Source organism: Penicillium subrubescens (assembly GCF_028828155.1).
Source record: "Penicillium subrubescens strain IBT 31985 chromosome Unknown utg000002l_segment0_segment0, whole genome shotgun sequence".
NCBI classification, from domain to species: domain Eukaryota; kingdom Fungi; phylum Ascomycota; class Eurotiomycetes; order Eurotiales; family Aspergillaceae; genus Penicillium; species Penicillium subrubescens.
Genome location: NW_026643152.1, coordinates 5,089,295 through 5,109,499, shown reverse-complemented (window position 1 = coordinate 5,109,499; position 20,205 = coordinate 5,089,295). Strand labels below are relative to the sequence as shown.

The 20,205-nt window shown below is 48.3% G+C and overlaps 10 protein-coding genes across 10 annotated transcripts; 7 read left to right on the top strand and 3 right to left on the bottom strand.

Moving 5' to 3' along the window:
* Positions 1–138: 138 nt before the first annotated feature.
* N7473_003180 (ribonuclease III) lies at positions 139–1,329 on the top strand (the record flags this gene model as incomplete). Its single annotated transcript, XM_057149120.1, has 2 exons — positions 139–210; positions 319–1,329. The coding sequence occupies 2 exons, from the start codon at positions 139–141 to the stop codon at positions 1,327–1,329; spliced, it is 1,083 nt and encodes a 360-aa protein (XP_057012774.1).
* A 1,134-nt stretch (positions 1,330–2,463) lies between these two features.
* N7473_003179 (SNG1 family protein) lies at positions 2,464–3,568 on the top strand (the record flags this gene model as incomplete). The annotated part of the gene is made up of 3 exons (XM_057149119.1): positions 2,464–2,508; positions 2,567–2,860; positions 2,939–3,568. 3 exons carry the CDS (start codon positions 2,464–2,466, stop codon positions 3,566–3,568), a joined length of 969 nt encoding a protein of 322 aa, XP_057012773.1.
* Positions 3,569–4,156: 588 nt separating this feature from the next.
* N7473_003178 (putative L-PSP endoribonuclease family protein Brt1) lies at positions 4,157–4,654 on the bottom strand (the record flags this gene model as incomplete). Its single annotated transcript, XM_057149118.1, has 3 exons — positions 4,157–4,223; positions 4,282–4,439; positions 4,493–4,654. 3 exons carry the CDS (start codon positions 4,652–4,654, stop codon positions 4,157–4,159), a joined length of 387 nt encoding a protein of 128 aa, XP_057012772.1.
* A 1,895-nt stretch (positions 4,655–6,549) lies between these two features.
* On the top strand, positions 6,550–7,639 carry N7473_003177 (alpha/beta hydrolase; the record flags this gene model as incomplete). Its single annotated transcript, XM_057149117.1, has 2 exons — positions 6,550–6,959; positions 7,030–7,639. The coding sequence occupies 2 exons, from the start codon at positions 6,550–6,552 to the stop codon at positions 7,637–7,639; spliced, it is 1,020 nt and encodes a 339-aa protein (XP_057012771.1).
* Positions 7,640–7,993: 354 nt separating this feature from the next.
* N7473_003176 (SMP-30/gluconolactonase/LRE family protein) lies at positions 7,994–9,083 on the bottom strand (the record flags this gene model as incomplete). Its single annotated transcript, XM_057149116.1, has 3 exons — positions 7,994–8,258; positions 8,329–8,461; positions 8,510–9,083. 3 exons carry the CDS (start codon positions 9,081–9,083, stop codon positions 7,994–7,996), a joined length of 972 nt encoding a protein of 323 aa, XP_057012770.1.
* Positions 9,084–9,513: 430 nt separating this feature from the next.
* N7473_003175 (SDR family NAD(P)-dependent oxidoreductase) lies at positions 9,514–10,656 on the top strand (the record flags this gene model as incomplete). Its single annotated transcript, XM_057149115.1, has 5 exons — positions 9,514–9,787; positions 9,883–9,896; positions 9,952–10,421; positions 10,500–10,548; positions 10,606–10,656. The coding sequence occupies 5 exons, from the start codon at positions 9,514–9,516 to the stop codon at positions 10,654–10,656; spliced, it is 858 nt and encodes a 285-aa protein (XP_057012769.1).
* Positions 10,657–10,948: 292 nt separating this feature from the next.
* N7473_003174 (Gfo/Idh/MocA family protein) lies at positions 10,949–12,046 on the top strand (the record flags this gene model as incomplete). Its single annotated transcript, XM_057149114.1, has 1 exon — positions 10,949–12,046. The coding sequence occupies one exon, from the start codon at positions 10,949–10,951 to the stop codon at positions 12,044–12,046; it is 1,098 nt and encodes a 365-aa protein (XP_057012768.1).
* Positions 12,047–12,093: 47 nt separating this feature from the next.
* N7473_003173 (uncharacterized protein) lies at positions 12,094–13,984 on the bottom strand (the record flags this gene model as incomplete). Its single annotated transcript, XM_057149113.1, has 2 exons — positions 12,094–12,906; positions 12,986–13,984. The coding sequence occupies 2 exons, from the start codon at positions 13,982–13,984 to the stop codon at positions 12,094–12,096; spliced, it is 1,812 nt and encodes a 603-aa protein (XP_057012767.1).
* A 402-nt stretch (positions 13,985–14,386) lies between these two features.
* Positions 14,387–16,017, top strand: N7473_003172 (uncharacterized protein; the record flags this gene model as incomplete). The annotated part of the gene is made up of 4 exons (XM_057149112.1): positions 14,387–14,541; positions 14,595–14,963; positions 15,020–15,300; positions 15,365–16,017. 4 exons carry the CDS (start codon positions 14,387–14,389, stop codon positions 16,015–16,017), a joined length of 1,458 nt encoding a protein of 485 aa, XP_057012766.1.
* A 1,335-nt stretch (positions 16,018–17,352) lies between these two features.
* N7473_003171 (uncharacterized protein) lies at positions 17,353–18,899 on the top strand (the record flags this gene model as incomplete). Its single annotated transcript, XM_057149111.1, has 3 exons — positions 17,353–17,424; positions 17,485–17,616; positions 17,694–18,899. The coding sequence occupies 3 exons, from the start codon at positions 17,353–17,355 to the stop codon at positions 18,897–18,899; spliced, it is 1,410 nt and encodes a 469-aa protein (XP_057012765.1).
* Positions 18,900–20,205: the final 1,306 nt, after the last annotated feature.

The following is a 20,205-nucleotide window of genomic DNA, read 5'->3' as shown; positions in this document are numbered from 1 at the left end:
CTTTGCTGTCAGGTCACGTGCCATGTCTTCGATGGACCCACTTGGTTCCTCCCGCCGCGCCAACTTTCGCGCCTCTGCGGCTTCGCGGCTTCGGCTTCACAGCTTGCACCGGGGCAAAGGATCGCCCAGACTTAAGCAATGGGAACTAAACGACCAGCCACAGGCCCTGGGAGCATGGCTGCTCCCATTGAGTCCTTGAAACGAGCTAAGGTATGTTCATTGTTGACGAGAAATCACTTGAGCGGCATCTTTCCGCTCGCTCTTGCCGCATTATGTTCCCAGGTGTTGAAATTTGAACTGACATTTTCTTAACTTTAGATTGAATACTCGCAAACAAAGGATGTGACTGTTGCAGAGAGCTCGACCATGATTTTGAAACCCAACACTCATTCTCGTCTATCTTCATTGAAATATCTGGTACAAGAGGTTATGGCCGATCCTGAGGTCGCGACGGCTAATTTGGAGGTCGCGGAGGCTCTTTCAAGGCTAAATGACAGTCTCAAACACCTTCCAGTATCCTCAAACTCACCCACAAGTCGCCTGGAGGCTTCTCGGATCCAGAAAAGCAATCACCTGTCACCCCCTCCAGAGAATAACGAACCTCAATTACCTGCTCCACCGCCTATCCTCGATGATCAACTGCAGAAGGCAGTCTTTACACACTCCGCGTGCAGCGGCGATAATAACTCAAATTATGACCGGCTGGAGTTTCTGGGTGATGCCTACATCGAACTGATCGCAACGAGGTTGATCTGGGAGAAATTTCCAGGCGTACCGGCGGGTCGAATATCTCAGATTCGTGAAATGCTGGTCAAGAATGAGACGCTTGCAGGCTTTGCGGAGGCATATGGCTTCGATCGCAGGGCCTTGGTCCCAGCGAATTACTCAGATCAGCCTAAGCGGTGGACCAAGACCAAAGGCGATATCTTCGAGGCCTACGTAGCGGCCATCATACTTTCTCGGCCCATGGGTGGTGGATATGAGCTTGCAGAACAATGGCTGACTAGCTTGTGGGTGCCCAAGCTCAGCAGCCTAGGCCACCAGAAAGCCAGCTTGCGCTCAAAGGAGGCTCTAGCCCAGCAAATCATGGGCAGGGACATCAAGCTGGAGTACCTTGAAGAACGGCCATCGATTCAGAAGAAAGGCACTGGTACACAAACATTCTTCATCGGGGTATATCTCACTGGTTGGGGATGGACCAAGAGACACCTCGGTTCTGGGCAGGGTTCGAGTAAGGTCGCGGCGGGTGATGAAGCAGCACGAAATGCCCTCTTAAACACATCCCTGATTGCTGAAATCACTGCTCAGAAAAAGAAACACCTTTCATAGGAGAAAAAAATTAACAAAATAATGATAGCACCTCGAATATCTTCACTACAGCTATCTAAATCGAAGAGCGGAGAGATGTCTTTTTAATCAGGAATCGACCTCGACTTTAAACAAGTATTTTTTTGGCTCTATTTTAGAGATACCCAGGCTCCAAATTTATCAATTACATGGCAAATTTGGGAGAATTTGACATATCAATCTAATTGCAATGTTGTCAGACGTCTTCCTTTCACCGGGAGCTCTAATATTCGAAAGTTTAAATGTGCATACATACTACTGTAGGATCCTCGAGCGAAGCTTCGACGTATGCTCATCCCGGAAGTAGGAGTGAAGTAACCCAAATTCCGGCATTGAGGTGTACCAGCGAAGCCGGGCTTTCGGAGCTATTATCGAACCAGCTTTAGTGTAAGTGGAGATGTATACAAAGTCATCTAACCGATGTTTCTCGTACTGAAGCCGGTTTGCAATACCGATGTGAAGCCGAGCCGATTAATTCGGTCTGATGCTGGGCGTTGAGAAGTGCGAAAGGCCGATGCATATAGATAATGTCCAAATAGGCCATCGCCATTTGGGACTTGGAAAGGTGCTCACAGACATTTCTCATGTTTACTTGAAGAGTGAATTAGCCATGTTGCTACAGGTATCCTGTATAGTCAACCATTATGGATTATGTATCAGCTGGACCCATGCCCTGTGAAGAGCCGATCTCTGAAGAGCTCATGTTCGGAGCCCGAGTTTGACTCCCGTCTTCTTCCGCTTAGTCACGTCTCTTTTCCATGGCTAAGTTAGTTAGGTAGGTACGGTAACCAACTATGAAATTGGGAGTTTTACTCAAAGGCACTAGCTTTAGGTAATTATTTGAATCGATTTTTCCCTCCTAGTGAGAGGCCTCGATATCTTTTATTTTCTCTCCTTGCCTTTCCTTCCATACGCTCATTTTATTACTTCTCATTTCCCTCATTCTCTGGTGGAAGAAATCACCAAGGCCATTCTACAGGATGCAGCACTGCTTTCTATCAACATGCATCTCCCTAAACCTTTTGTGGCTGCAGTGGTGGTATCCTTTCTTTTAAGGCAGCTCGTTTTTTCTGCCAACATGTAACGGCATATCATGATTCAATTCGGATCAGCAGTATGAATGTCCTGTTTGGTGACTACGACCAAGGCATCATTGGTGAAGTGAATCTGTCAATGCCCTCTATCCCCTGAGAGCAAGGATTTTCCGACCGTCTATCAGCACTCAATTACCGAGTACCCTACCGCTGATGATGTGCGACAAGCCGTGTGCAAAAGTCACTTTTGGGGTGCAATCTACGCCAACACCGGAGCTTCATCAAGGTTGTCTTCAGCCCTCGTCTCACCACGGGGGGCAGAAGTCTATAACAATTCTCAAGCCTTGACCTATGTGTTGAATGGAGCTAAATACGCTGCATATGCGCAAACAATCTATTCGAGCCTTGAGGTGCTTATGCAGGCTACGAAACGGGCATACTCTCAGATAAACGGAGCCAAAGTCATGGCCGCCATCAATGTTACAAACAGTCGAATTGCGTAGACTCTCTTAGATTCAATCTCGGCATCATCGATCAATATTAAACCGATTAACCAGGGCGTTCGCTTCTACTACAACACCGTGTCGATGGTGATGCCAATCCTGCAACAAATCTTCTTCATCATGGCGCTTAATGGGATCTTCGCTGAACACCACATACTCCGCTTTCTGTCTGTCAAAGTTGGTACTACCCTTCGACTAGGCATCTCAGTCCTCTACACATTTATTGCCTCGATATGCATGTCTGGAAATATTTGGGCCTTCCGTGAAGGATGGGATGTGAATGGCGGTCAAGTTGCCCTTACATGGATGGCAATCTGGCTGGTCATGCATCTGAACTTCTTGCTGATTGATTCGGTCACCACTGTTATACCCATGAAGTTTATGCCTTTCGCTATCCTGACATGGATTATCATCAACGTCTCAAGCAGCCTTTTGCCCTTTGATCTTTCCCCCGGGTTTTATCGAGTTGGATATGCGCTCCCGGACCATCAGCTTTACCAACTCCTACTTGATATCTGGACAGATGGCTGCAATCCTCCTTTATACCGCAGCTTGCCCATTCTTTTCAGCTGGTGGATCATTGGCTTCGTGGCTTTCCTAGCTGGAATGCGCAAGCGGCACAATGAGGAAATGAGTGGGGAAACTGAGAAGGACCTCGCTGAGATCCCTTTGACTGCGGTTTAACAGAATTCCCAGGTATAATAAGAATTTTTGCGTGATTGGAGTCGGGACACAGGTTTCTCTTTCATTTATTTCCTCGCAGCTGTCGATCGTTCGTTGAGTTTCCACAAATCCTTTCTTTTTTGTATTAGTACACTATTTATTAATTTCGTTGTCAATTACAATCCAATAGACCAAAACACCAGAAAAGGCTCCATAAAATTCGATGCGAGAGTACTGAGTGAAGCTCGAGTCTACTTGTAGTTGCATCAATAGTTGCCTGTAGATGTTACTGATTTCCCCATGATCGAAGTGAAAAGGGACAACCTTATGGACACATTAGGTGCCTATTTACTCGGTTTAAACGATTTGGGATAAGTTGCGTTGTATTCAGACTTATTTCATCCAGACTTGATACTTTCGCTCAAATACATAAGCTGATTTCTTAATCTTCCTTTTTGACACGTAACAGATATTGCCATGTCCATAGGTCCAATTCTCTATCTCTATCAATGACAGACCATTATATTGTACGCAGGAGCTTGCGACTGTATTGTGAGGGGCATTGTTTCTATGTAAAAACTGAAGATATTATCCCCATAAAAAGCCCGGCTACAAAATAGCAACACACTCGATCTCCACATCAGTATTCAACGGCAATGTTTTCACAGCCACGCACCTTTGAGATACAGTTAGCGCAGTTTCAATATAGAATTTGCTTGTGAGTCTCAGCTTACGTCCTGGCAGGCTTCACGTCGCCCCAGTACAGCGTATAGACCGAATTCATCTCCGCAAAATCGTCCATGTTGGATATGAAAACATTGACCTTGACGACCTTTGTGATATCTGACCCAGCGGCTTCGAGAATATGCGATATATTTTTAATGCATTGATGCTGGTGACAAGATAGCGTCAGTATTGTCCTGTTAAAAGGAAGAAAAGACCTACAGTATGCGCTTTGATATCTCCTTCGATTAGCTTGCCTGTTTGTGCGTCCATGGGCACGCAACCAGAGCAATAAACGAATCCATTGGCAACAATGGCTTGCGAGTAGATCCCAGGAAGGGGAGCCGGTGCACTTTCAGTGAGGATGGCTTGCTTTGCTGACATGTTGAAGAAGTGATTTGAAAGACTGCAGGCTTATCGCATGAAATAGCAATCGGGATACTTAACTCTTATATACTGTAATAATGGGACTCAATCTCAATCAGGCTACTTGAATGACCGTAACTTTTTTTTGCTCTGATGCTACCCATCCCCCGTGTCGCTTGTGTTCAACCCACCATTCATCCCACTTAAGTCGTGGGATGCAGGGGCGGGATGATCGTAGCTGGGAGACGGATGATTGAAGCATGCACTACGGAGGTCCATTTCAAAAGAAATGAGCAGCGCATTGACCACCACTTGTTTAAAATACTGTATGAACATCGTTTCCTACTATACCCTAAACATCTTCCCAATCACCCTGCTGCTTCTTCTCCCTGCCCTCTTTATATTCGTTTCCTCCTTCTAGCTCTATAATCTGCTTTATATGCCAAGGAATACGCTCAATCCACTGCTGAATCCTCTCCTGCGGTAGTTCTTGCCAAGCTGCCTTCCATGCACTAAACGCTTCCTGCCGGGTCTTCGGTGCTCCCTTACGTGTTGTTCTTCGCTTCATCCAAGGCCACGCAGGCTCAATTGCATTAAGATCAGGCGAATTAGGGCACCAGAGTAATCTTTGTACCTGTGCTGCATCAAAAACACGCTGTTGGATATGATGATTATGCGCTGGTGCTTTATCTTCTTGAACAAGCGTTCCGGGTCTTTCAATAGCACATTCTTGCGCGAATGGAAGCAATTTTGGTAGTAAGATAAGTCGTTGATATCGATACCAATCGATTCCACCTCTTTTTCCACGGCCTAATTTACCATTCTTTGCAGTAAACTTCCATGTAGGCTTCCTGCCACTAGGGTTTTGACGAAGATTTAGACGGCGTACGCCAGTCTCAATCTCCCACGCAGTACGTAGAGTAGGTTCAATCTCGTTGTTTAAACGTTCAATTTCCTTCTCAGCATCACGTTTTTCTTGCGCAGTCTCTGGAAGCCAACAGTGATAGGGCCCTTTCTTATCATAAGAAAAGCATCCCCAAAACATAAATTCAGAAGCGCCTTTCCATCGTTCGCGAATACAAGATCGTAAGAAACGCTCATCTTTAGTTCGCCAGATTCGATAACCTCCACGTCGGTGTAGAAGAATCACTGACGTTTCGTCAGAGAAAATAACGTTTTTCCAATCTTCTAAAGTCCAGGATTCGTGCGCAAGACACCAAGCAAGACGCTCAGCACGCATCTTCTTCGTCAATCCAGGCTTCCTCGTTGGCTTCGTCTTCCGAAAGCCAGCGTTCTTTAGCACACGATAGATCGTTGTACCGGAGATATTGATTCCTAGCTTGCTAAGATCACCAGCGATATCAGCGCAGGTCTTTTCCCGGCCGTATCGATCTAGGCGCACCTTTGATAGGATAATATCGACTGTAGAAGGATCTTGCTTGGTAGGCCTACCAGAACGAGGCTTATCTTCGACATACTGGTTATCAACCATCGTACGATGCGGATCGAATCCTCGCTTAATTGCTTCTGCATAGATTCGATTCACAGAAGGAACAGATAGATTGGTAAGAGCAGCGATCTCGGCAGCAGATTTAGGCGTATAGGCCTTCAAAGCAACTACCGTTGCGCGCCTAGCAATTGTAGACTGCTTTGCCATGTTACCGTGCTCATGTAGTAGGAGTAGTAGAAGAAGCAGAAATAGAAGGGTAGGGGAGATGTGTGTGCATGTGTGTGTGTGTGTGTATTCGCCTGGTAAAAGACTAGTGGTAAAATAATAGTGGTCAATGCGCTGCTCATTTCTTTTGAAATGGACCTCCGTAGAAATAAGTATAATTAAACGGCCCCATTGCTTTTTTTAAGCCCTTCATGTTACCTACACACTGTTCTGATACAGAAAAAACAACTGAACCATCATGTCTGTCGAGGTTTCAACCCTACCACCCTATCCCCTCCACGAGTCGGTTAGGGACAAATTGAGCCCCGAATATGTGGCTTTCTACAACCAATACATCATCAACAACCAGCAAGTCCACTACCAGCCCGTGGAAGCTTCGCGCACGAGTGGAACGCTGATTCCAGGAGGCGGCCCACTGCTCACTGTTGGTCAAACCGAGGACATCTCTATTCCACGACGAGCAAGTTCTGGACCCGACGTCAAGGTCCGCTGCTTCACCCCAGCTGGGGGGAAACCGCACGATGGATGGCCAGTTCTGTTGTATTTCCACGGTGGCGGATGGGTTCTCGGGACAATTGATACCGAAAACACCGTTTGCACCAACATCTGTGTGCGCGCAAACTGCGTTGTCATTACTGTTGATTATCGGTTCGTCTAAACCCCCGAGTCTTTTTCTTTTCTGGGGAATAATAATGAGTGCTAAATCATGTCCACACAGCCTCGCACCAGAACATCCCTGGCCCGCCGCGGTACACGATAGCTGGGAAGCATTCCAATGGCTCGTTTCCGATGGAGCTTCCAAGCTCTCCATCAACCTATCCAATATGGCCATAGGTGGATCGTCGGCCGGTGGTAATCTTTCAGCTATCGTGTCCCAGAAAGCCCTCGCATTGTCGCCACCCGTCCTTTTCAAGTCTCAGGTGCTCTCGGTTCCTGTCACCGACAACACAGCATTGGTCAGCAACAATCAATCATACGCGTTGTACGAGCAGACGGCCGCTCTACCGGCAGAGAAGATGCTCTGGTATCGGAAGCACTATCTGCCCAGTGAATCCGACTGGGCGCATCCGGAAGCAAGCCCCTTGTTCTACCAAGGCAACTGGTCACAACTCCCACCAGCATTGATTCTAGTTGCGGAGTTGGATGTTCTTCGTGCGGAGGGGGAAGAGTATGGGGAGAAGTTACGCGCTGCTGGGGTACCTGTGGATCTACATGTTATGGCGGGAATGCCGCATCCTTTCCTCGCAATGGATGGCGTGCTGGGGGAGGGCAAGAGGGCTATTACTTTGATGTGCGACACGCTGCACGAGGCGTTTTGGAAGAAATGAGCTAGAACCAAGAGTTTTGTGTCTTAGATTGCATTGATTATAGCCTCCGAGCAAATTGCTTCTACAAAATACGCTGTCTATTGTATGTTCTGCGCTACCTAGCTTGCAGAAGATAACCCAGTAGATTTGAATTAGATTGCAGCAACGGATACCTTGGCTTGGACCCCACAGTCCACCATGAATCTCCATTAGGCCTCAAAGAAATAGACAACGCATACCTTCTTTCGAAATGGATAGTACGTTCTCTTCTCCAAAGTGATAGGTCAATTTCATTGTTATATGATCTTGATTGTGATGGGATCGTAGTAGAGTTGAAGATTGCTGAACTTGAAAATAATCTCATTTCTATTATAACTAGCCCGCGAACTCATACTTCGGATACCCTTTGGCGTCCTGAGGATGATATTTGAACATATGTCCGCCCTCATCATTAGGGTCTGGATTGGCTGTACGGTCTTTTCCACTTGCCATGAAGATAATATCATGATTAACTCCTCCCCATGTGGTGCAGGCCGGGTTTTTAGCCGTCACCACGATATCTTTCAAGTGCTTGCCTTCCGGGCTAAAGACCATAATTCGATGAGACGCGAACACAGCTATCCAGAGATTTCCTTCGGAACTATCAGATATCAGTGGTCGTATCATGCCGTATGTGAGCCGGAGCGAAATGAGGAAAAAAGAATACTTACTCGACCACCATCCCATCTGGCTCCCCATAAGACGAGCGTCTGTCGATAAGGAGTCGCTTGTTTGAGATGTTTCCCGTCTCCAAGTCAAAGTCGAATGCAAATACCATCATTGCGACCGAATCATTGAAGTACACTGCTTCTGTTAGTAAGTTTCACTAAAATAGAAGCAGCAGGCACCTACTAATCGTGTTATCTGGGCTCCATGCAAGCCCATTCCCGCAGACCACTCCCTCGGAAATCATCAGATGCAAGCTTCCATCCGGATCATATCTCCACAGTCGGCCTCTGGGTGTACCATAGCTGGCGGGAAGTTGGTTAGGTCCAAATGCCATCGCCTTCTTATCTATCTCTGCCAGCCAGAACCGGCCTTTTGCGTCGATGCCGCCATCATTGAAGCGGAGCTCGTCCCGCTGGTCGGTGGGGATGATTTCCTTGACGACCTCAAACTTGCCCGTAGCCTCATCTAAGAAACATACTCCTTGATAGTACGCGGCGATGTAACTGCCGGGTCGGTCTTTGCGAAAGAATGCCACAGTCACGCTGTCGTCGAGAAGAAGGATACGGGTGTCTCCGATGGCGTCGCCAGTGTGTGGGTCTACCTTGAGGATGTAGAGTCTTGGGGGCTCAGAGAGACAATCCACCCAGTGTAGAGTTGAGTCGCTGGCCCGATAGATTGGGGCTTCACCAAGGACCATGGGGTCGGGGCAGTAGTACCAGGGCTTTCCGCCATCAATTGATTCAAGGGGTTCAACCATTTTTCCTGTTGGCTTGTTGAAGACAGAAGTGATTCCAAGAGTTACGTATCTACTATCTCTTTTGTAATCAAACTTTTTTCAAGGTGGTGGTCACGATAGTCTTCCCTGTGGCTACACGAAGTGTGGAGAAGGGATGTCTGGATTGTTCTTGCCCGCATATCCCACATATTCCACACTTTACACGGGATAACGATCAATCTACGGACAGTTCTTGTAATATCATCACCCCCACCCACTTATCTCGGCAAATAAACAAACTACTACTAGTCACTTCTCAAGGAGGGGTAGATTACCCCCGCGGGTGTTCACTAACCAATCTTTTGTCAACCGCCATCACCCCGCCGTAGATACCACAAAAAAAACCAGTCACAGAAAGAAAATAATCTCTAACTTAGATTTCATCCCAATCAAAACTTAATCAACCATCGCGATGTCAAAAGTCTTCTTCATCACGGGCGCGGGAAGCGGTATCGGGCGAGTCACAGCACGCGAGCTTCTACTCAAGGGCTATCGCGTCTTCCTAACTGATTACAACGATGCCTTCCTCGAGGACACTTGCTCCGCACACCTCCCTTCCGTTATCCCCAGCGACAAGCATGAGAATTTCAAATGGGCGCAGATGAATGTCTGCGATGAACAGCAAGTCACCAAGGCAATCGCGCTGTGTGTCCAAGCATTTGGGGGCATTGATGTCCTAGTCAACAGTCTGGTTCTTCTGTTTCTTATTCTCTCTTGACGGGAACCTCGAGGAGGTCATTGATGATTAAGTTTCAACTAACTACTTTTCCGGTGGATATAGATGCAGGAATCAATGTATGTCTTTCAGAACCTTACCTTCATCCTAAAAGAGTCGCTAATAGAGGTCTAGAGCCAATATATGCGGGCAGGGGTCAGAATGGATAAAGTCCCCACTTCAGATTTTGAGAAAATCCTCTCCGTCAATCTGGTCGGCGCATACCGTGTCTCCCAGATGGCCATCCCCTATCTCGAACAGTCCTTGGGCGGCGGCGTCATCATCAACATGTCTAGCTGCCGAGCGAGCCAGCAGAGCAAGAACGGCGAAGCCTATGCGGCCTCCAAGACCGGAATCGAAGGCCTCAGCATGGCCATGGCCGTGAGTTTAGGACCGAAAATTCGAGTACATGTGGTGAGCCCAGGGATGGTGGATGTTCGGTGCGAGCGGAATGAGAGCTTGTTGCCGGATGTACAGACGCTTCGGGGCGACCTAGATCGAGATTTCCAAAGTGAGTATGCACCCACTTGGGGGGCGGGGAAAAGTGACGCTCTGAGCGAAGCGCATCCGGTAGGCAGGATTGGAAGAGGTGAAGATATTGCACGGTATGTGTAACTCTTACATTACATGGGGCAGGGTAAAAAAGGATCAGCTAATTCTGAGGATATTTTGGGAGAATACAGGTGGGTAGAATTCTTAGGTGTTTTGGAGAGTGGCTTTACAACGGGCGGGGTACGTATTTGGAAGATTTATTCATTGATAGACTATTTCTGTACTGACTGGATATAGGCGTACTTGGTGGATGGAGGTTATTCAAAAGTTCTGTCTTACCCTAGCTAGGGGTCTAGACATCGTGTCACTTTGTGAAAATAGCATGTCAGAAATAATCATCTTCTAAATCTCAGACCGCATTGGCGAAGATAAAATTTATTTCATACAAATTACGTAGAAAATATTTGCTTACGTGGGAGGAGGGTGAGGGGGGAAAACGAAGAGGAAGAACGAGGGATGCATCATTAGGTCACTTCTAGCCTGTAGGATATATGAAGTGCTGATCTCCCGAACTTTCTCTCATTCTTCTCTAACCCATCAACTACAACCAGCTGACAAGGTATAAAATATACCTAGCAAAATGTCGAAGATCAAAGCTGTTATGTTAGGCACAAGTCATCCTCACATCTTTCATCGATATAAATATCTCCAACAATCTGCCAACATCACACTTCTGGGATACTATGATAGCGATGACGTCGTCGCCCAACACATGCAAGGCTACGCGGGATGCCCACGGTACGAAAGCCCCGATAGTCTCCTGGCCCTTCCATACGATGTAGCCCTCATTCATGGCCCCGATCGCGAAAATGCAAACTATATTCGTTTGGCTCTTGACAGCGGAGCGAGGGGCATCTTCGTCGAAAAGCCCGGCGTCGCCCAGCCACCAGAATTCTACCCGTTGGCAGAAGAGATCCGCCAAAGGAAAAGCACCCTTGTCTTCGAAGTCGGCTGGGAGCTGCATTATCTCGAAACCGTGGCCTTCGCACGGCGAATTCTCCGCGAGTCGCTGCTAGGGACCATCACAATGGCTCGGTTCCATGGCGGGTGTCCAGGCGGCGCGGGGGCGGAACCCTGGCAATCGGATCCACGGAATATCGGTGGCTTCTTTTATAGTCTCGGTGGCCATGTCGTGGAGATCGCCGTAGATCTCTTTGGCTTGCCGACGCAGGTCGTGAGTTCGATTCGGAAGCTGCCAGCGCAGCCGCCTCATCAAGGTTTCTCGTGGATGCCGAGCCTGTTCGATGGACGTGAAGTGAATCCGTGGCAATCTATTGGAACGCTGGTGCACGAGGACATTGCATCGGCAATCTTGGAGTACGAGCATTTCAATGTGCATCTGGACTTTACGGCATGGGAGGGGAGTCGTTATCTGAGGGATTGGAGCGTGGAGATCTACGGCGTTGAGGGGTCCATGCGACTAAATGTGGACGGTCCAGGGAGCTGTCTGCTGTTGAAGGAGAAGAAGGAAGAGTGGGAATCCGGGAGAAATGAGCTGTTTGAGAGAGAGGTGAGTTTGGCTGCAGCTTTCGAGAAGCAGATGGAGTGCTTCTTTCGGAGAGTGGAGGGCGTGGGAATTGACGAGGAATATTGCGATGAAAGCATAGTCGAGAAATTGCTGAAGCTTTACAGTGCTTTGTATGAGTCTGCTCGGACTCAACAGTGGGTAACAATGTAATAATTACGAGGAGGTGGAGCATGATATTGTAGCGAAAGTAGTGCTAGCTAGTAATATACTTCGGAATTCTCTAGCCAATACGGATCCCCCACGTTTCCTCCCTTCCAGCAATCCACAGTGCACAAAGAATACCAAGACTTGAGCGGAGTATCAAAGTCCTCAAGAGAGGTACCGCTCTCTGTCAGGGCTAGGAGAATAGTAGCTTCGGTGGTCAGCTCAGACAGACGGACTGCAACATTGTATATCCCGCTGTTGGTCATCTCAGAACACCCGCTATAGGCATTGCAAGGATTTGTGTCGACAAGTTCAAGATACGCATTTGACGGTCGCAGTATCTTGAGCTCCATCTTAATATCACCCCGGGTTAAAGTCGCAGTTCGATTATCCGTACCTAGAGTTATATCTGCAGTTGTATGCCAGCTAGCAGCTATGTCCACTGCACCGGGCGCGATAATCTCGTCTCGGACCAGAAGCTGCGAGTCATTGAGAACTACCACTCCGCGAAGGACGCTGCTTGTGACATTGGAATATGCTTCTGTGAGGTTTGCGATGCCAAATCGACTAGATGAATCAAAACTACCCGCCCAAAGAAGAGAGTTGTTCGCGGAAGGAATCTGGTTTGCGAAATGCAGTGCAGTCTGAGCCTTGTCCGAAATGCTCAGAGTATTCGCGCCCTCGGAGCGGCAACGGTAGTATGTCCAGCGTTTTGGCGCAGCGAAGTAATTGCTGAGACTGTAACTATCGGACCCCAAAAGCTCGGCCCATCGGTAGCCCTTGTAGTCTACCACAAAGGAGCCTGCATCCAAATGACCATGAGAGCGTCCGTTGAACCCCCCCCATGAACCCGTAGAACCAGCCATCTGAGTTGGTCCACGATGTGCGATAAGTCATTCCCGCAACGCCTTTGAACTGGTCGTAGCGAGGCATGCCTGGCAATACATTTGTGGTATTCAGCGTGGTGCTGTAGAAAAGATATGCCTGGAAAGTTGCTGCTTGAACAGCTGTGAATCTCGACAGCATTCCCTGCAACCAGCCAGCCTGGTTAAACCGCGTCGCCCAGTACCCGACGCTCCAAAGACTGTTTGCATTCGAAAATGTCCATGCCCCGTCGGCCCAGCTAAATCCACCCGTTTGTCCAAATCCATGTGTCAACCAGGCGCCCAGGTTGCTCATCCCGGGAAGGCTTGAGATGCCAAGGTCATTACCGAGTGCGCTATCGAGCGAGCCCATCATCAGGCCCAGGAATATGCCTGCATATGTTCCGTATGAATAGCCTTCAACCCAGCCGCCATCTGGGGCATACTGTTGTAAGGAAACGTTTAATTTCGGAAGGGAGAAATCTATGATTTGGTTTGCAAGTGTTGCCTTGACATCTCCTATGGCTAGAGTGCCAATGATCAAGCACCCATGCGTCACCTGTGCCCAGTTATTGGTATGCTCACTCCACGAGTTGACCGAGGAGTTGAGAGCTGGCACGAAAGACTTCTCAGATATCGCTGTCTCTATCGCCTCACGCTGGGTCTCAGTCAATTGATCATACACCCAGTCGTAGCCAAGAGAGACCGTCATGGTGATATCTGCCGTATTTAAGAAATTCGATGGATTCCAGTCGGAGAGGTTAACTATCGTCAGAATTGTCTCAATAACCCAATCGGAGTAGGCACTGTCATTCGTCAACCGGTACATGCCTGCCGTCGCGCCGACGTTCATCCGAATGGTGCTAGACCAGGAGGTTGATGCGGATAGCGACAGGGGGGTTGCGATAGCAGTATTTGCCGTCTTCTGCAGATATCCAAGTACACTCTGGTAGTACAAGTCTGTTTTGTTCATTGAAAGCACCGCTTGAACCCGGGCATCGGTGAACATCAATCGTGGATGAGATGGGAGACTCGAGAAGTCGATTGAGGCACTTGCGATCGAGGCAAATGCCAATACCATGGCATAAAGAAACAGCATACTGTCAAAACTTGACTATAGTAGTAGTTCCGTATTGTATAGTACTTTTGAAAGACTACTTGGTTGAAACATGGGGACTTGCATTCGCTTATCTATGTAACTGCTTAATCTTCATCAAGTTATCCACCATCCCGCATAACCCGAAAGCCACCCAAAAGCCTCGGTAGAATCATTGGTCTGGGGAACTACAGATTCAGTGCAGGAGAGATTGTCAGTTTCCTTATCAGATAGCCTTTCTTTATCCCGTAAATTACGCGGGATGTTGCTGTCCAAGCGTCTTTACCGAGGGCGGAGCACATAGTATATAGAGACTGGGGTTGGAGCATGGGGTTCCCGCATTTCAACAACAGCACCCACTGTATCCAAAACAAGATTCAATTGAAGATGGATCATCAAACATCAAAAGAAACTGAAAGCCACACCAGTGTGGAGGAAGAGCAAGCAATGGCTGTTAGCAGTAGTGATTCGAAGAAGATCTGCTATACTCGGTACAATTCGCCTTTCTGGCAGATTGTCATCGTCAGCTTCGTTGCATTCGGGTAAGATTCATAGGACTTGCAATCCACGGAGTACGCTAAAACAATGTGAACAGATGTCCTGGCATGTATAATGCTCTTTCTGGGATCGGAGGAGGTGGTCAACTGGACACTACCACGTCAGCCAAGGGCCACATCGCCCTCGCCTCTGTGAGCGCAGTAGGAAACATCTTTGTTGCCCCTGTTGTGACCAATATCCTGGGCCCGAAGTGGACTGTCTTCATTGGTGGTTTACCATACGTGCTCTATGCCGGATCTCTGCTGGCCTATTCCCATACCGCGAGCCAGGGCTTTGTCATCGGTGCCAGTGCTGTCTTGGGTATTGGGGCCTCATTGCTGTGGATTGCACAAGGCTCTATCATGACCGGATATCCACTGCCGCAGCAACACGGGAGAATGATTGGAATATTTTGGATCATCTTCAAGTGAGCTCTGAATGCCGTTCGATGGGTCGCCCAGGATGCTAATCTAGGCTATACAGTTCGGGTGGGTTCCTTGGCTCCATGATATCTTTTGGGCTAAACTTCAGCTCTAAAAGCGGCACGGTCTCCGATTCAACATACATTGCCTTTATGTGTATCATGGCCGCTGGCTGTCTTTGTGCACTTGGCTTGCTCAACCCTTACAATGTCATTCGAGAGGATAATTCGCGCGCCGCTGTTTCGAAAAAGCCCGGTGTTTGGGAGGAGTTTGTGGGGCTGCTGAAAGTCCTACGAGACTGGAGAGTGGCGTCCCTCATCCCTTTCTGGATGGCTGCCAACTGTGAGTTCCTTCCCTCTTACTTTGCTTACCCCTCTTTTTCATTCATTCCTCATCTATCACATAGATGCCTACAACTACCAGCAAAATACCTATAACGCGAAGCTTTTCACCCTTCGCACACGCAGCTTCAACGGCGGAATGTACTGGCTAGCTCAAATGGTATCCAGCTATATATTCGGCCTTTTCCTCGACAACCCATACATGAACCGCCGTCAGCGTGGATTATGGGGCTTTGCTATCAATGCCCTCATCTCGATGGTCGTGTGGGGCGGCGGATTGGCCGCCCAGCTCAAGCGCGGCCCTAACAGCGACTACTACGCCCTCAACGAGATGGACTTGATTACATCCGGAGGTAAGTATGCCGGTCCGTTTATGTTGTACTTCTTCTACGGTAGCTTCGACGCTATCTGGCAGACTCTGGTTTACTGGACGATTGGCTATCTGTCGCACGAGTCCCCGGAGCAGGCGGCGCGGTATGTGGGGGCGTTCAAGTGCGCCGAGGCAGTGGGCAGCGCGATTGCGTCGAAGGTCAATTCTACAAAGACGAACTACAATGTGGAGTTTGCGGTAGACTGGGCATTCATTGTGCTGGCTATAGTCTGTGCGATCCCCTTTGCGTGGTCAATTGAGGATGCGCCTGCGCACGCAGGGCAGGAGACAGTTTACGTTGAGGGTGATAAAGGGGAGAACAGAACGAACAGCGATTTAAATGCCTAAAGAGGTAGAATTTGGGCGGGTTAGGGGGAAGTGGCTTGATAAGGGAGATTGTTAATTCCGAGCGTAGCTACAAATCTATCTAGGATTGATAATTCATTGGTGGGAATACCCGTCGCCGATAACACTACTGAGAGGTCTTTCAAGGTCTTCGAATCGAAAGCATAGACATCGCTTAGAATAATCCTTCTAGACTTGCCATTATCCTAATCTACTATCCAATGGACAGCCACACTAGCCGAGATAGTACTACCGTAGTACGGAGAGTAAAAGAGGGGAACCCTCCGTTCCGCCCCCCCGCAATTCTCGAGCTACTAACGAGCACTAAGCAGCCCGTCTAAGAACTAAGTGATAATCCATGTCCTTGACCCGCTGGAGCCGATTCTATTAATCCCTATGGAATAATAGTACTGGAGTTCAACCTTCAGCATGGAAAGTCCACGCATGCGAACTCGGCGCTCCTTCAGCTGCAAGGAACCAGGATGTGGGCGGTCGTTTATCCGTCAGGAGCATCTTCAACGGCACCGCCTCAATCGTATGGAGTCTCAAACATGAAACTGTCTTCGAGATAAAGCACTAATGCTGTTGGTAGACCAGCCAGCGGAAATATTCTCCTGCGATATCTGTCCTAAGTCATTTGTTCGGCAGGATCTCTATCGCCGACATAAGTCACGCCATGCAAAGGGCATGTTCTTCAGAAACACTGGGGGGGTTGTTCATCCGTCATCCTCCTCCTCCTCCACGTTGTCTTCAACAAATGAGCAAACGGGCATATTGGAGCCGTTTCAGAGCCCTCATGTCCCTGTAATGCAGATACAGAACGCAGGGAGTATGCCCGAAGAGGAGGCACTTACTTCAGAAAAGAACGTGCTATTCGCGACTAAAGACAACAGCCTGAATTCCTTCTGGGCAGGGTGCGCTCAGGTTCCCAATGTTCAAGATGGTTTAGATTGGTTTTTTGAACCTCTGCAGGATATTAGTGACCTGGTTGACCCTTCCATACCCCAATTCGAACCCGGTTTATCTGCGTTACGCGATGCAGACAATCAAGCAGCGAGACATACTGTAGATGGAGAGGCACTTAATCTTCCTACAGATACCAGCACTGACCAAGACAGCGATTGGGCTTTTGCCCGATCCAACATTCTTGAATCCCTGAATCAGCTCGATATTCGAGTCTTGACGTCGTCATTTTTTGAGGTTGACAACCTCAAGCTGTTTTTCGAACTCTATTTCAAACACTACCACCCGCATTTTCCCATCATCCACCATGCAAAATTCTCAGTAATGGCCTGTCATCCGCTCCTCTTGATTGCAATTTTAAACCTAGGCTCAGCGATGGCAATGGATGAGATGCTTTTCCATCTCGGACAGCAGGTGCATCATTATCTGCGGCTGATCATTCTCAACGTACGTTAGCGATCCAAGTCTCCTTGCACATCCTATTCTTAAACTAAGACTGGCTTGTAGAGCGGGATATTTGAGCCCCCTATCCCTCTCTGGTGCCTCCAAGCTCTCCTTCTGGTGCAAGCTTATGGAAAGATGATCTCTTCACGGAAAAATTATGAGATGGCGCATATATTCCACGGAACAATCCTCACCGTGGGTCTCTCATCCAATCTCCTGTGCCTTCTTTACATGTAATTCGGGCTAACGAAGCTCAATTTTTTGCGGGTCAGATGATGAAAAGAGGAAGTATCTATCTCACAGCTTCCACTTCGCAGTCAACCGAGCCCAATGAGCTCCCCCAGACAAGCTGGCACCGCTGGATAAGCGAAGAATCTTGGCGTCGGACCGCGTTCTTCGCGTTTGTCATGGATGCCCAACATGCCTGCGTATTTGGACACTCTCCCGTGCTCTCAGTGATTGATATGCGGATCGCGCTCCCTTGCCTTGAGTCGATATGGGAGTGTCCTTCGGCAGAGTCATGGCAAGCGCTGAATCGACCCGAAATGGCTCCATCGCTCTTTTTACCGACGCTCAAGTCCCTGCTCCGGGAGAATGTGGTCCCACCGCACTGCAGTGAATATGCGCGGTTCGTGCTTTTGCATGGGCTGATGAGTCTACAGACTCATCTTCAGGCCGGCTCACGTTTAACGCTTGGGATCGAAGTGGGGAAACTACACGCCTATGCGAGGACGCATGATTCTCACCAGCCTGACTGCCCAGGTAGTATTGGCAGCAGCAGCAGTAATAGCACCCCCATCTGGGCAAACACTGTCGATGCAGCCCTGGACACCTGGTCCACATCTCTTTTCTCCCTGCAGCCATCGCTGTGCCTCGAAGCGGCCCGGCCCTTGCACCGCGTTGCACAGATTACCCTACACGTTAGTGTACTCGATATCCACACCCTCGCCATGGACCCGTATCTCTTGTCCGGTTCATCGCTTCTGAGTACCGATTCCGGGACCTCGATCGCTAACACAAACACAACTAAAGCCCTAACACGCCTGCAGCGCTGGGCCCATACCGAATCCGCTCGCAGCGCCTGTCGATATGCGCTTCTCTTAGTGCAAGAGACTATGTTCAGTGGGAAGCGCTACTTAGCTCGCGAGGACAACGTCGCGCCGCGGCCGTGGTGCTTATATATTGCAGTATTGACGCTCTGGGTTTATGGCCTGATCACGGAGGGTCCTGCCACGGACGATGAAACTACTGCTGGGGCCGAGGAATACATGATTCGGATGACACGCGTGATGCAGCAGGCTAATCTGACGAAACCGGTCATCGGCGGGACGAACCAGATCGCTGGCTTGATTCGGGCTGTAAGGGATGCGTTAACGGGGTGTCGGTGGGAGTTGTTGCAAGAGGCCCATCTGGTGCTTCGGCGCTTGGGGGGTGAGACTTTGCTTGACGCTAGCGGCGATGGAAAGACTCTAATTTAATCTAAACCAATAACCGGGAGTTGTAAGGTTCTACCTTCGAATGAAGACTGTAACCCTAGTTACCGACCAGCACATCAGCTATTCAGTACAGTCTAAGCATTATAGGATAAATTCCCTCACAATTAAATCTTTTCCATCTATCCTCAAAAGTCCCTCGATGGGCCACAACCATTATATCATTATTAATATTACGACAACATCTACTATCGAGTAGAAGGCCTGTTAGTGAGGAAAGAAAGAGACAAATTGGTATAGGGCCTTTTTTGAGGCTGTCGAAAAACCTTCCTCGCAGCCCTCCTTCACCGGCGTTAAAGTTAATCGAAGACTACCTCGAGATTAAGTAGTATTAAGTAGAAATAAGATAAGAAGATTAGACATGCTCGAAAAATGAAGTAACGGAGAAGAGATCATACAACCTAAGGACGAAGCTTTCTTCTTGTAATCCCCTCACTACCTACGAAGCTATACCTATGTTTTTATTAACTATCCTACTAACTTCTGTCTACTTTTCTAGCTTCCTTTTACCTTCTTATTCTAAGATCCTCGGTGATCAGAATAGCCCACCGACGCTACGTCACGTGATGTCACCCGGAATGGAGATCCGCCCAAGAGTCTCCACCCCACAACCCAGGCTCATGTATCCAAAAAACTCATTGCTCTTCAACCAGCCCTGCCGGGCTAGCTCAATCGGTAGAGCGTGAGACTCTTAATCTCAAGGTTGCGGGTTCGACCCCCGCGTTCGGCTATTCCTACAGATAACCTGAGATCATTTCTTTTTGCTGATATAAATTCGAGCACCTACCGTGCTACGTGGGAAGATTTAAAGTTATTTATGTACGGAGGTCCATCCAAAAAGTATTGCGCAGCGCACGTACCACCTTTATATTACCACTAACGATATACCAAGCGAATACACACAATCCTTCTTCCTATAAGCTGATTTTATCTTCATTACCTAGTACTACTACTACTACTACTACTACTACTACTACTACTACTACTACTACTACTACTACTACTACTACTACTACTACTACTACTACTACTACTACTACTACTACTACTACTACCTACCTACCAGAGTCTACTACTATCATCACTATAGCAAAACAGTCAACGCAAGCTGATCGTGTGACAGTCGTCGCATTAAGGGCGTATACGGCGAAAACGTCTAGTGAAATCGCGAAGATAGTAGGTCTATCTATTGCCACTGTTAATCGTATATACGCGCGTGCGATCGAGCGTAGTTTCGATCCGATTTATACAAAGATCACCGATGAATACGTGCAAGATAGCCCTCGCACTA